At 34.6% G+C, this 15,960-nt stretch overlaps 2 protein-coding genes across 6 annotated transcripts; one reads left to right on the top strand and one right to left on the bottom strand.

The window, feature by feature from the left end:
* The first annotated feature begins 1,138 nt into the window (after window positions 1-1,138).
* Window positions 1,139-3,660, top strand: LOC120079730 (heat shock cognate 70 kDa protein 2-like). Its single transcript, XM_039034078.1, has 2 exons — window positions 1,139-1,489; window positions 1,825-3,660. Exons 1-2 carry the CDS (start codon window positions 1,276-1,278, stop codon window positions 3,567-3,569), a joined length of 1,959 nt encoding a protein of 652 aa, XP_038890006.1. The 5' UTR covers window positions 1,139-1,275; the 3' UTR covers window positions 3,570-3,660.
* Window positions 3,661-3,941: 281 nt separating this feature from the next.
* LOC120079729 (serine/threonine-protein phosphatase 7-like) lies at window positions 3,942-12,289 on the bottom strand. Of its 5 annotated transcripts, none has more exons than XM_039034072.1 (14): window positions 12,033-12,289; window positions 11,362-11,458; window positions 10,207-10,364; window positions 10,063-10,113; window positions 9,828-9,989; window positions 9,189-9,734; window positions 8,235-8,708; window positions 7,760-7,900; window positions 6,026-6,130; window positions 5,619-5,678; window positions 4,916-5,110; window positions 4,768-4,839; window positions 4,609-4,702; window positions 3,942-4,507 (listed from the first exon to the last, which is right to left on the bottom strand). In XM_039034072.1, exons 1-13 carry the CDS (start codon window positions 12,267-12,269, stop codon window positions 4,649-4,651), a joined length of 2,352 nt encoding a protein of 783 aa, XP_038890000.1. In that variant the 5' UTR covers window positions 12,270-12,289; the 3' UTR covers window positions 3,942-4,507; window positions 4,609-4,648. The 5 variants fall into 5 exon arrangements, 4 of the variants coding, with proteins under 4 accessions (XP_038890000.1, XP_038890001.1, XP_038890003.1 ...); XM_039034073.1 differs by having other exon boundaries at window positions 4,613-4,702; XM_039034075.1 differs by having other exon boundaries at window positions 10,207-10,272; window positions 12,033-12,058.
* Between the last annotated feature and the right edge of the window lie 3,671 nt (window positions 12,290-15,960).

Here is a 15,960-nt window from a genome sequence, read left to right as displayed (position 1 = left end):
TTTTTTTAAAAAAATATTTATAATTAAAATGTGGGACGGAAGAATCGAATCTCAAACGATTAAAATTGGTTTGTTCATTTTTTTTTTGTTAACTAATATGGTATATATTCATACAATTAAGGAATATGGTAGTTATCTTTTTTCCTTACGTAGGACGCTCTACAAGATCTTTTACATCAGGGGTTTAAAGTATATTTAATATATTACAATATATATCATTAATGATCTTCTACGTCCCTTGCAATCATAGTTTTTTAATATTACTTTTTTTTTTGTAATATTACATTATTTCAACCTGAGTTATCATAAACGTGAATTAAAAACACATTTAATTTATTACAACGTATATGATTATTAGTTTTATAATTTTCATTATATATTGTGATTTATTCGTTATATATGATATAGTACATCATATGATATATTCAAACAACAAAACCATTCATTCAATTACTAAACCTCTATTTAATATATTAAATTGCATATTATACTTGATGTTATATTTTTTTTTTGTTATATATTGTATTTTATTTGACATGTTCTTTTTTTTTTTTTATTAGTTCTATAGATTTCACAAATGAAAATCTCTAGATGTTCCCCTCGTGTTTCAAAAGATTATCTGCTGAGATATAATTAAGATTTAAAATGTTGATGAAAATAACATAAGACATTGCTTTTGAAGGATATTTTTGGAAAAATTAAAGAAATAATAAATTCAAAAAATAAATTTAAATTAGTAGATAAATATTTACGATTTTCAAATAAGTTAACATATTTATTATTTATATTATAAATATTTTGATGCTTATTTTTTGTATTTTATAGATTTTTTTCTAAGATATAATAGAAATATTGATTTATTCTATTGAACTGAAAATTTAATACCATAACAGACGTTTGAGACTGATTTGGGTATGGGAAGATACCATGAGTGGGCTTGGGCTTCACCTAGGGAGTTGCACTATTATTATTATTATTTAAAAAAAATGGGGGGGAAAGAAGGTTCTAGAAAAAACTAGAGAGTAGAAAAGTAACGGTCTGACATTCTGTTTTCTATTTTCATACACCAAACATAATAAACTTTTCAGCACTCGTATCTTTTCAATTCGAACTCTCTAGAACCCTTTTCCTTTTAACAATTTCTATATAAATTCTCCTAATTTCTTCTTCTCCCTATAACTTCGCAATCTTTTTGCCCTAAATTTCAGCCACCAATTTCCTTGCTAAATTCCCATTTATCCTAGATTCTTTTCTCCAGCGCTTTGAAGAGTTACTATGGCCGGTAAAGGAGAAGGTCCGGCGATCGGAATCGATCTTGGAACCACATACTCTTGCGTTGGCGTGTGGCAGCATGATCGAGTTGAGATCATTGCCAACGACCAGGGCAACAGAACGACGCCGTCGTATGTTGCTTTCACCGACACTGAGCGCTTGATCGGTGATGCGGCTAAGAATCAGGTCGCCATGAACCCTATTAACACCGTTTTTGGTAAGCTCTCTTTCTTTTTCGCTTCAAGATGTAGTTCTTAGGAATTGTTTTTAGGTTGTTCTGCCTAATCAGGCGTCTTAGGCTATTGCTTTGATGAGTTGAACTTTTTTTAAGTTTTGTGTGCTTAGGTTTTTGAAATAGTTCTTGATTATGTTGCTTTTGATTTTCTTGAGTTTCGGTTTTCGTATACCAACAGTGATGTTGTTATACTAGTTCAACTGTTTGTTTATATTTATATCTGTAGTTTTCAGCTGAGTTGAGCGGATTTCCTTGTTTTGTTTGATGTTTGTGGAACTGTTTATTGATATTGATGAGCTTCTTTTGTATATTAACAGATGCTAAGCGTTTAATTGGCCGAAGATTTAGCGATCCATCAGTCCAGAGTGATATCAAGCTCTGGCCATTTAAAGTTATTGCCGGCCCCAGCGACAAGCCCATGATTGTTGTGAACTACAAGGGTGAAGAGAAGCAATTTTCAGCGGAAGAAATCTCTTCTATGGTGCTCATAAAGATGAAGGAGATCGCGGAGGCGTATCTCGGCACAACAGTGAAGAATGCCGTCGTCACTGTCCCAGCCTACTTCAACGATTCTCAGAGACAAGCCACCAAGGATGCTGGAGTCATTTCCGGTCTAAATGTTATGCGTATCATCAACGAACCAACTGCCGCTGCCATTGCTTATGGTCTCGACAAGAAGTCGAGCAGCTCTGGTGAAAAGAATGTTCTAATTTTCGATTTGGGTGGTGGTACATTTGATGTTTCATTGCTCACGATTGAAGAAGGTATTTTTGAAGTGAAGGCGACTGCAGGAGACACTCATCTTGGTGGAGAAGATTTTGACAACAGATTGGTCAACCATTTCGTGCAAGAATTCAAGAGAAAGAATAAGAAAGACATTAGTGGGAATCCCAGAGCTCTCAGGAGATTGAGAACAGCTTGTGAAAGAGCTAAGAGAACTCTTTCTTCTACAGCTCAAACTACAATTGAGATTGACTCTCTTTACGAAGGAATTGACTTCTATTCAACCATTACTCGTGCTAGATTTGAGGAACTCAATATGGATCTTTTCAGAAAGTGTATGGAACCAGTTGAGAAGTGTCTAAGAGATGCCAAGATGGACAAAAGCACTGTTCATGATGTTGTTCTTGTTGGTGGATCCACTAGAATTCCTAAGGTGCAACAATTGTTGCAGGATTTCTTCAATGGTAAAGAGCTTTGCAAGAGTATCAACCCTGATGAAGCTGTTGCCTATGGAGCTGCTGTTCAAGCTGCAATTTTGAGTGGTGAGGGTAATGAGAAAGTTCAAGATCTTTTGCTTTTGGACGTTACCCCTCTTTCCCTTGGGCTAGAAACGGCTGGTGGCGTTATGACTGTCTTGATTCCAAGGAATACCACAATCCCCACCAAGAAAGAACAAGTTTTCTCTACATACTCCGACAATCAACCCGGTGTTTTGATCCAAGTCTATGAAGGTGAGAGAGCAAGAACTCGTGACAACAATTTGCTTGGAAAATTTGAGCTCTCTGGAATCCCTCCAGCTCCTAGAGGTGTTCCTCAGATTACGGTTTGCTTCGACATCGATGCAAACGGTATTCTGAATGTTTCCGCTGAGGATAAAACCACCGGTCAGAAGAACAAGATCACTATTACGAATGACAAGGGGCGGTTGTCGAAGGAAGAGATTGAGAAGATGGTGCAAGAAGCAGAGAAATACAAGGCGGATGACGAAGAGCACAAGAAGAAGGTGGAAGCTAAAAACTCGTTGGAGAACTATGCTTACAACATGAGAAACACTGTGAGGGATGAGAAGTTCAGCTCTAAATTGGATCCGGCGGACAAGAAGAAGATTGAGGATGCCATTGAACAGGCAATCCAATGGCTTGACAACAACCAACTTGCTGAGGCTGATGAGTTTGAAGACAAAATGAAGGAGCTTGAGAGTATTTGCAATCCAATTGTTGCTAAGATGTATCAGGGTGCTGGTGGAGCTGGCATGGGCGGTGCCGGTATGGATGACGATGATGTTCCTCCTCCGTCTGGTGGGAGTGGCGCCGGTCCTAAAATTGAGGAAGTTGACTAAATTTGGTTTTGATTGTTGTTCTGTAATGTGGGTTAGGGGCGATGGAATTTCTCTTTTTCTTTTTCTAATGTAATCACACATTTTGGGGTTCTTTTTTTTTTGGGGGGGGGGGGGGCGAGGCTGGAAGTTTTTGTTTGATTGTATTTTATTCATCGCCAATCCCGTATAAAAAAAAAAAATACTGAGTTTTCTCTTGTTCTATTCGTGTTTTATATTGGAAACCATGCTCTGAGGTTGGGTGGGTGGTTCCACATTCTTCGACATTGTCTTCTTGCATTCGGCCATCTGCTAAATTGTGTTATTCGAAATTGATTATGTTAGGGGCTCCTAATTGACCAAATTTTGGGGCACTAGCTCAAATCCATACGATCAGAAATGCCAAAATCGTTCTCCTTCTCTATTAATAAGTGTACAACATTAGATTCATAATTAATCAATTCAGTTGTACATTATATAAAGACCAAATTGATACAACTTTATTTCTCAAACTTCTTAATTTTACTTTCCTAATTTTGAACTGCTTTCCTATTTGGGTCACGATTTGTCTAAACTGTTTTAAGCATATCGTGGACTACAAAATACTGTTTTAAGCATATCGTGGAAGGTCCTGTCTTCCCATTTGACTTGTGATTTCATGTTGGAATAATTTTTTGGGAACTTTGGGGGAGTCGTTGAAAGGAGATTATTATTTGAGATGAAATGTACAAATATTTGATGGGCATAGAAAGAATCAAGAATTGAAGTGATCATTTTGGCTCCAATACTATATCTCATCTCGATCTTCCAACGTTATCCGTGACATTATGAGGAAAATCACTAAAACTGAGCCAATAACGAGAGCGGGGGGTGTAGATTGAGCTGCAAACTCTCGAATCACCTCCTCCCTATGTCAATTCATTCCCTCCTCCCATCAGAGATGTTTTCCTTTGGGCAAGAACCTGGAATACAAGTTTGAATGGGGCATCATACTTTTATCCCAAAGGTTGATTTCCAGAGGTTTGCAGTTGAAAGAAATAAATCAGTAGAGAAAAAGAATCACCAGCCTTTCTGAATGACAAAACTTCAATTTCTTCACATGCTTAATTGCATTTCTTCCTCTTTCGATGAGAAATATGAATCTTGTTCTTATTTTCCTGCTTATGATCACCATCAGTTTCTCGAGTTAAAAATATAAGAGAGAAGGTCATGATTCACTAACCGTTGCTTGGAGCATAAATTTCAGTCCTGCAATGAGCTCCAAGAAGTATTCGTAAGCAGCCTTATGAGGTTCCTAGAGATTGTTAACCTTGCTTTAGATCCCATTACATTTTGACAATTGTAAAATGACAACTAGGAAAAACGATCACCTCTATGCTAGGTGGCAAAGGCAGCCCTTCGACCGTTGGAGCCTTCGGAATCTGAACATTTTGGGTACCTGTAGTATCATCTGTCAATGTAATGCTCCAAGAAGGTGGGTTTAATATGCCTAATGCCTCAAAATCAACCCCAGAATGAATCTCAATAGGACTAGAGTTGTTAGAAGAGACAGCATCAGCTAGAGCCTATAAGAGACACCAGAAAACAAAATAAGTGATGGAAGCTGATATTGAAGGCATTGTTTTGAATGCAATGTCAGACCCAGAAGAGGCATTAGCTCTCTATTTAGAGGCTTCACATCCCTAGATCAAACTGTTTGCATTTGCTCGAATAAGCTGTCAATTATCACCAAACCCTTAATCTTTTTAAGACGGTTAATGGCTTCAATATTGATCAATATTGAAGTGCTTGAAATAATGCAACAACAATGGCGGTGGTTAGTAGTTCGCACGTCCAAGACAGGCAGATACAAAATTCGTTCTAGATTCTAGTATTTCATTGGCAATTTGAATCAACTCAAATCCAAATGCAATCTACTTATCTCCTTATATATGCATCTCCAGATTCATCAAGAAAACATGGTACGTGTGCATGTGTAATTGAGATATGCATGTGTAATCGTTTATGTAATATCACGTTCAGGTAATATAGTGCATCTGCTTTTAGATTCTGAATAATATAATGCTGACTTACCATTAATGTCAAATCTAAATCTACATCATGTCCTTCACAGCCAAAATAGCAAACGTCTATCTGTGAACAAAACCAAGCATTTGAATTAAAAATGCTGGAGCAAAAACAAATTCGAAAATTGGTCTAGAAATATTCACCACCAATGAAATAATTGATCTGTAAATTATATCATTTTAAAAATTTATACCTATTCTAAAAAAAAAAAAATATTCACACCCAATCAATAAATTAGATGAGTATCCTAAAAGCAACTGGAAGGATCAATATTACCCTTACCCTAGCATGCAGTAATGTACTTTGAAGTTCATGAACCTAAATCCAAATCAGAGTTGGAATTGCATACGATCTTGCCTTGTATGATCAAATTCTAATTGTTCCCTCAAGAACGAGAAGATAGATGCCTGTACCTTCGGTTTTTCTACAGCTTTAAATGTATGGAAGGATGGAGTTTCAAAATCCGGATGCTTCAAAATAGCATATGCTCCCTCATTATTGTAACTCTTCTGACCAAACTGCATAAAATCCAAACGAGAAAGTTTATCGGAAATTTTAGTTCATATCAAATCCACTGTTGTACCACAAAATGTATCCTGTCACACAGAAAAATGTGAACCCATAACTAAAGAAGGGCAAATATATTGACTTATCAGATGAAAGAAATTTTTGGGAAAAGGAATAGCAGCTGTCACAAAAAAAAAAAAAGGGAAAAGAAAAAAGCCTCATATGATGAGAATGACTCTTCTTTGTATTCAGTACATGAGGAGCAAAAAAGATGGATCAACGGCTGTTCACAATTTTTTTATAAGAAACATATTCCTCAATAGTTGCTTCACCATTACCACCCAAGTATTAACATAAACCTCAGGGGCCATCCTTTCGTTGGAAATTTAAATGTTTGACAACCACATGCTAATGCTAAGGAATCAAGACACATGACATTCTTGGATGACTACTTCGTTCATTTCTATAAGCAAAATTTGTGAGAATACTTGATGTATTTTGATAACTGAATTGCAATTTTTGGGATTTGTTTGCATAGATTCACATTATAGGTACAAATATGATTCCAGAAATAGATTTGTTATATTATATTTTACCAAATGCTTAATTCATTTTGTAGGTTAAAAAGTTTATTTTCAATTAATATTTTATTACAAATATCATATTTAATTATTATAATTTGGTTCTAGAGTAATTAATATGCTCATATAGTACAAATCTATTGGCATTCCCGCTTAACCCAATCATATTTGAATGATATAGATGAATCAAACCTTCAACTAATTTACTTTAAATGTACATTGGGATATCATACTGTCATGTATAAATTATTCCTCTTTTGAGAATGAAATAAAAAATGAGAAGGAAAGAGAGCCAAATATTTTACACACTACAAAACAAATAAAATTTTGGATACTAGTGGTGTGGGATTCCTGACAATTCAGCCTGGCCCGTTGGGATGAGAACTTATTCAATGAGACTGCCATAATTTGGGTGCCTCTTAATAATCTGCACACCCTCTAAGAACTACGAGATACAATTTTGAAGTATTTTTTACAAATTACAGCTTTTCTCTCTCACATCTAGAGTTTCAAAATTGCCACCCACATTGTGACAGTCTCTTCGAATAATTTCTCCTTTGGAATACTATACAATTCATTTAGTACATACGTTAAAGAGCAATACATAATGCATCTTGGACTAGACCCATTCTTTTGCTACCCATCCCAATCACACAGCAGAAAAAACTCAACAATATTAGGAAAAAGAAAAAAAGAAAGAAAGGTCTGCCACATGGTAAACTATGGTTGGACCACTAACCCAGCTGCAAAAAGGTAGGCGCATCCCAAGATGCATGGAAGTGTTTTTCTACCTTAAATACCTAGCAGAGACTTGTTTGAAAAATGATAAGGAATACATCCACAAAACAGATTAAAAATCACTAAGTTTTTCCCATTCTCAACTTTAAGAATGTATTCAACTTATGGTTCACACATAGAGCAGTTATATGTGACTACGAGCACGTTATAATGAGCCCATGACTACCTCATACGTTTTCCTTGTTCAGTAGATTTATATTATCATAAAATATGATTTAATGACAATGTAAATGAAAGTATGAGGAAGCAAGGAGTTGGTACCTGAGGGAAATCTGGAGCGCTAAATAGAGTATATAATTTCCCTGATTCTATGTCGTGATCTGTGCTGTAACCCATTATCATATCATCAAAATCAATCTTACCATCCCTTGAATCTGGTCCTTCATGTGATCTAATGATCAACTACACATGCACAAGAAAAAGAAAAATAATAAACCTGTTAGCTTGGTATCATAACCCCTAAAGTTGGTTCTCAAACACAACTCATAAGGAACAAAGTTCAATTCTTTCCCTTTCTGGCTGAATGGTTATACATATTTTTCAAAAAGTTTTGTAATTACACATGGGCATAAATGTCAATGAGGAAAGGAAGGAAGGATAAAGAAGAAATAACTTTTGATTTGCATACTCAAAATGAACTCATAGAACCTTGAAAATTTCCAAGGTAAAATGGCCTGAATTTTCCAAGCTTTTTCCACAAATAAACTTATTCAATAATGGGAGGTTTGAATATCACCTTTAAATTGGACAGCTTTAAGAATGCTTCAGTAGAATCAGGACCCCATAATAGACCTGCTCCTCTGGCTTGATTTTCCCTTAAACCATCTACCTTAGAAGGATCCGACCACAATACATCTGCCAAAACTATATTTGGATCTTCATTTTTAGTTGGAATATCAACAAAAAACCTTTCAAGCTTAGATAAGTCTTGCAAGGATCCAATCTCTAGGTTTCGTGTCTTCCTTTCCTTGTCATTCTGCACATCAGGACTGCATGGCTTACGAAATAACCCTCCATGAGTTGTATATACTTTTCCAGCAATAATTGCAGCCAAAGGAAGTTCCTTAAACGTTTCCAAGCACCTGTGATATACATTTTCACCTTGCTCGCCATATTTCATTCTTACTTCTTTCTCAAAACCGTAGGATGATGAACAAATTCTGGTTTCATGATTTCCACGAAGCAGATATACTCTATCAGGCATCAAGATCTGTTTTGTGTATCTCATCAATAAATGAGGCATTAAGGTGTCAAATAGATGCATTTTCGAGAATAAAAATAAAGTAATTAATGCTATATTCTTTAAATCCTAAACATCCAATTCCTGCTCACAGAGCACCAATTTTTTTCTGTACATTCAAGGGTGCAGTTATGTGAAGGGGAAAAAAACGTAGTGAACAATGACCCATACTCAAATTTGTGTGTGCTTTACATAAGGGCAATGTACTTCAAGAGTTCATGAGCTATACTTTCAACTGTTTTTTCTTCTCGACGGGTAAAGATTTGCACAAATAGACTCGTTCAAAATTTTTCTATGGTATGCATGCTTGTTTTCCCTTTTTTTTGGTCTTAAGAATGCTGGTTTTAAGAATGAGTGATTGCCCTTTCCAAACACATTTGATTCAATCGTATCCCTGCCTCGGCCTTCTATTTTATACATTTAATAACAAGTAAAACAACTTCATCTTACCTTCCATGCCAATAAGACCAAAAACACCTCGAGTCCCCATGCTCCTCTGTCCACATAATTACCATTAAAAACGTAATACTGGCTTTTAGATGGCAAACTAGCAAGTTTGAATAGATGAAGTAAGTCATGATAATGTCCATGAATGTCCCCAACTATAACCACTTTTGAAACTTCACCATGGCAGTCAATTTCCACGCAGTTCGGTTCCTTGTGAAGGAGACTTGCAGCTACATCGAGCATTGCATCTACAACAGAAACTGGCATGATAAGTTGAAACTCTGCAGGCGAGTAGTTTCTTGAAGACAGCTCGAGAGTTTTCATCATCTCTACAACCCACTCTAAGGTTAAGCTACCATTTGGTGGCCAACTGACAGAGTGTTTAACATGTGACAGGTCACAATATTGATTCTCAAGCCTAGCTTCAGCTACTGCCTGTTCATCTTCAACCACTACAATTTGTGTCTCTCCAAGTGGTACGTCATCATTGCAGGAATCAATTGGCTCGACCTCCAAACTCTCTGTCGTCCACATATCACTTACCATGCCCTATTAATGTAAATAGCATCTTCGTAATTATTATAGAAACGATTTTGAAATATATATATTACCATAAGAAAATTTTGCAGCTTGTAGCCCTACCTGTTCAACAATATGGGAAGGTTCAGTTTCCACATCTTTAGCTCCATCAACAATCCCGCATAGAAGCTCTTTCAATCTCAATATCTGCTGCATTTGCTGGTCATCCAAGTCTTTATATGACATCTTATTTAAAATGTCAACAATATCCTTGCACTTACCTGCCTGCATAATAGTTTGTCAATCCATGAATGTTTAACGAGGATCTACTTAAGGTGATTAACTATGCAAATCTTACCAGCCTGTTGATGTAAAAGCACATAGCACTAATCACATCATTTCTTGTCACCTACAACATATTAAACATTCTTTTAATTACAAATCTCACGTCCCTGTCCTAAGAGCAAAACAGTTATTATTCCACCAAAGCATTTTTACTTACCCTTGAATCACGGTCATTAACAATCCGATGAGAAATTTCCCTCAGCCTCATAAGAGAATATACTTGCTGGTCATCCAATTTAGAAAATGAGTACAAGTTTGTGGTGTCCACAATTTTCTGACATATATTTTGTATTGTCTCCAATTTATCATCCATATCTACAATGAATTAGGCCATTTAAATGTGACACTATATCATAGCAAGCCATAAATACTATGCAAAAGTATAATTTGCTAAAGTATATACAGTTTCATTATGCTATGACAGGTAGAGAACTTCTAAAATGAGATGGAAAATTCTATTAAAAGGAGAAAAAGAGATGAGTATCACAACAAGGTCTCTGAATTTATTTATGGATAAAAACCAAACTTTCATTGAGAAAGAATGCAAGAAAATGACTCCTAAGCCAATTGCACACTTCTAAGAACTCCTACACACAATTGACAACTTATAGAACAGATTTGTTCAAGATTGTTTTCCTTTCTGTATAACTCAGTTCTGAAGAAAAAATCAATAAACAGACACTTCTCTCCACTTTCAGCTGCACCAGTTCGGGTGCAAATATCAACAGAGGTCAAAGAAAATTCCAGGAACAAGCTTCTGTGCAAGAGGCAAATATTGTTTCTTCTGAATTTACTCGAAAATAATACAACAATAAATGTTAATTCATGGCATACAGTGGGAGTTGGAGAATATGGACGCCCAAACGTTCTAACCTCAAATGCAGCAATCATATTAAGTACTACAGCTAGAAAATGGCAGAGCAATTGTGTCCACGTCCTAAAAAAATCTCAAAGAGTGAGAGTTGGAGGATCCATGCTCCCAGGGGGTAAAGTGATCACACACACACTACCAATTTAGCTGCCTGAAGTGTATTTTACAAACGATGCACACTTGAATCCACAGTACCCATCACATATATGCAGGCATTCACATATCCTCAACTTCATCTAATATGTCTAAGCACTACAATCAACAAAATTACTCAGCAAGTGTGCAGGACAGTAGCGAGACAGAAACAGAAATGTTACAAAAAAAAACGGTGGTAGGAAGATTATGATCAGTTCAGGTTCAAATGATTCGAGTATTGAGAATTTATATACAAAGATAATAAAAAGAGCTAATTGCTCTCTACTAAAGCTCAAAAATACTTACCAGCCTGAATTGCTACATTACATTTACTTTGCAAAGGATGAATGGGAGACACTGGTGGTGCAAGTGAAGCAGGCATGTTAGAAAAAACAGGATGTACCTGGGTAAATATTACACGTAAGTCGTACCAGACTGAAAATATGAGAGCATGATTACTATAGCAGAACCTAATGAACAATGGCAACTACAATTCTGAAAACGACGAAGAACAATATGCCGATCCCGATTACCAGAAATAAAAATTGTTCACAAATGCCAACAATTTTGAATCATAATTGAGTGGACAGAACTAGAACGTATATCGATTGAATACACTCGACTCTAAATATCTTAAACCCTACCGTTACATAGTGTCATAAATTCTACTGCATCGATATAAATGTTCGAAAATGGAAATCGATTAACTTCTTCTATGTACCACAAATTCTCGCTATTTCCACTCCGAGGATAAGAAAAGAAAAAAGCAGCAAGAATTGAGCTAAACACACACACATGGAGCTCCACTTGAGCAACGTATCTAGCTCAGGAAGCCGCTGTTGCAGTAAAAACAGAGTAATAAAGATGGCGGTGCTATAAGCTTTGCGTTCGAGAGGATTGGAAGCAGAGAAGACAAAATGAGATGCAAGAACTTTAAGAATGGAAAGTGAAAAAATAAACGAGGAGGAAGAAAATACATCTTCGGTGTCGTTGTCGGAGGTTGAGAGCTCGCCGCTGTCTCTAGTATCGGAGGGCTTTTGGCGGTTGGAATTGGAGGCTGTGGCTCCGGCCGTGAGCTCGTCGGCAAATTCCATCCTCCCGCCGAACCGCAGTTGGATGAAGGGCTTGTTCGGAGACGAGAATACAGAATCAAGAAAACGGACTGAAGCACGGCCGTCACTGTTTTGCGTTTGTGTTATTACATGAACGTCCATGGTTCAACTAGTAATTACAATAATGCCACTGCCAGGTAGTTAGTGATATTTTTCAGTCAAACGTTCCAACCACTCATTTGTTTCCTTTATTTTCGAAATTAAAATAATTTAGTCCCAACAATTTAGTAAATGTTAGTTATGGCAAAATTTGAAAGGGAGATTCACCTACCCTTCACATACCATCGATAACATATATTTTGGATAAGAGGTTAGCTCCAAAATAACACATCGATCTAGTGCTTATCATAGACACTTGATGCTTAAGTCGGTTTTTAGTACACGAAGAGCAAACCGTTTAGAGAATAAAGTGAATTTACTTGATGTGGCGTTGTCATGTTTTATATATATAATGAGACTAACCTAGACTGTCATTCATTTTGGGCTCAGATTTTCGTCATCATTTAATCGATAAGACTCTCAAAGAGTAATTATTTCCAAGCTTGGGTTGGGTTAGGCATTCTAAACCCAACTTTTGTTTGGGGCAAGGGTTTAGGAAGTCCGGGCTTCATACACTATTTCTCATAAGTTTGAATAGTAAACATTATTCAAACACATGAGTTACATTTTTTTTTATTTTCTAATTTAATCTAGAAAATTCACCGACCAATTTTTGGACGCCACCTCCGGTGACCTCCGTCGACCAACTCCGACAGTCACCTCCGACAACCGTTACTGACCAATCTCCGATTGCCACTTCCATCGACCCCCAAGCGAACTTCCGACCACCAACTCCAACCAACCTCTGCCTATCACAGCTAACTTTGAAAGATGTTAATAAAACACTTTTAGTATATAATAAACCAAACAAACTTGTATATAAAAATATTTTTAAAAAAGAGTTGTTAAATGTTTTTATGTAAGGAGTTTTTTTTAATCAAAAGTGTGAAAATAAAAATGAATTTTTGAAAAATATTTTTTTTTGAAGAGGTATTGTAATTAAAGTGTGGGGTGGGAGAATCGAATCTCAAACCACGAGGTTAATAGTATGAACATTTTTCTAAACAGACCCTTATGATAATATTTTCTAGAATATACTTTCTCTTTCTTCTAATTTTTTCTTTTGAAGTTTTTTTTTCCAATTATTATCACTATTTTAAATTATCTTTTTAATTCTCTCTCTTCTCTTGTTTGTTTAACATCAACCTTTCCTTCATTTTAGAAGATTTCATTCATTTTCTTCTATTTTTCCAAGCTGAAAATCGATCACCTATCTATAGGTTCTTTACTTGTATAGGTTTTGAAAAAAACTCTTTTTGAAAGTTCATAACCACAAGAAATTTCTCTTACATGCTTCTTTTTTATTACTATTATTATTATTATTATTAGATAATAGCAAGGAGGGTGTGAAAATAAGTTTAACCAGATTTTTGTGTAAAATAATAACTCATTATACTACAATTATGTAATTAGGTATATTTGTTTTGGTTTTTGTATGTGTAGAAAGTCCTAATTTAACTTAGTTAAAGTGACAAAAGTCGGTGAAACTTTATTTCAAAACCTAATACAATCAAAATATCAAATTACTAAAATAATAAATTAAATAAAATTATAATTTTAGTCAAATATCTATTTCAATTTTTTCTTTTTTTTTAAAAAAAAAAACAAATATTCTTCTAAATTTTTTAGTTTATTTTGAACTCAACTATATTAAAATAATTAAGATAACAAATTTAAACTAATATACAATTTAACGAATGATTAAATACAAGAAAATATTTTACAAACTTAAGATTCATAAACCTACACTCTAAACACATGTTTCTTAAACCCAGACTTTCTAGACCTACACTCTAAACATAGTTTTTTTTTTTAAAAAAAAAAATAAGGCTACCTAAATCTCTCAGCCTAACCCCAGACTTAACATTTTCATACTTAACATTCCAAACATGGTAGTGTCAGGTCTATTGAGAACATGCTCCAAAGAATAGAACAAAGTTGGCCTCGGCCTTGACCTCTGAGGCCAAGGCGGGTCAATTGGCCCAATTGCTTTGCTCTCTCTTGTTTGCCATTTTGTCCAAAGGAAATGGGTGAGCTCGTCCTCCTCAAGATCGAGGTGGGCCAATTGGTTCACCCTCTCATCTTTGGTATCTATCAAAGTAAGAGAGACAAGTTGACCTCGCCCTCGTTTTCTAAGGTTAAGACAAGCGAATTGGGTCGAGCAATCCAATTATTTCGTCCACTCTTCATTGACATCTCTCGTGTGTCCGTTTCCTGCATGTATTGGGTCTACTTAGGATAAGGTAACCTTCTTGATTTTATCCTCAGATTTGGTTTTTCTCACAGGGTACATAACCTACTTTATAATTTGTATCAATTTAGTTTTTATCTAAAGAAATATTAATAATATTTGATAAAAAAAATTTATATACATGTAGATGATAAATTGATTAGAGATCAAATTTGTTATAAATGATAAATTTATATGAGATTTATATAGTAAGAATTAAATTGTTACAATTTTAAGAGTATGACACTAAATTTTTACATGCTAAAGTTCAACCACTAATTGTTACAGCTTTGAAAAGTATATTGACTATATTATTGCAAACCAAAATTTATCGATTAAATTATTACTTTAAAAAATTATGATGATGATTATTATTATTATTATTTGAAAAATGAATTCTTTATTAAGCCTATCAGATATATGTAATAACAAGAGCATAAGCCCATTTAGGAAAATCTTTATACCAAAGCCCTGTATTTAGAAAATCAACTTTTTATCCTAGTTTGTTTTTGTCCTACATAAATATTTTGTAAAAATGATTACCTGTGTTAAAATGTTTTTAACTAATATTAATACGTCATTGATTAAAGCAATTTCATAGACAAAGCAAAAGTGCTTGTTGCAAATAATAATGACGATGATGAACTATTTGAATATTTCTATGGATATGTTTGGAATAAAAATTATCCTAATATTATAATAATTAATTCTTATTACAGTAAATACTATTTTATATTCTCTAATACTATATTATTTCAAAATCTCATTTACTATAGTATTTACTATTTGCTATAGTTTTTATTATTTTACATGCATAATTTTTTTCCTACTGTGTCTACTATTCCCTTCTTAAACTAAAATAGTTTACAGTTCAAATACATATTATTACAAACTAAAATAATCTACACCTCAAACTCAAACTATTATAATCCAACTTTAATAACCTAGGACTATAATAACCAACTTCTTGTCCCAAATGCTCCAGATATATTTTGTTCAAACGATAATCTACAATGCTAGGTTCCTATTATAAAATACCTACTTTTTTTTTTTCACGAGAACAATAGTGACAACATAGATTAACAACAATGGTAAGTTATCACTAATATACATGAGTCACTAGCAAATCGAATGTATATACTGTTAACAAAAATGGAAAAACGTTCTTCATTCCTCAAATAGAATGATATATTTTTATCAACGATATAATAATCACATCAATGGTAAAAAAAAAAAAGTTAATGTTATGTCATTGTAAAATTGATGACAATTTACACGTTCTACCATTGTGACCAATGCGATAACAATGACTGCATTTTGTGAGACTTTTCTCCTGATAACATTATAGGTTTTTTAGGCCATCCTACGTAATACTTACCAAGGTAATATATTCATGTTAATCTCTACAAATCTCCGATTAGCATGATTTCCGACGGGATGAATTGGACCACTATAACTTGAAAT

This window comes from Benincasa hispida, chromosome 6, assembly GCF_009727055.1.
Source record: "Benincasa hispida cultivar B227 chromosome 6, ASM972705v1, whole genome shotgun sequence".
Taxonomy (NCBI): domain Eukaryota; kingdom Viridiplantae; phylum Streptophyta; class Magnoliopsida; order Cucurbitales; family Cucurbitaceae; genus Benincasa; species Benincasa hispida.
Note: the sequence above shows the minus strand (reverse complement) of the source record. Positions and strands in the feature narration are given on the sequence as shown.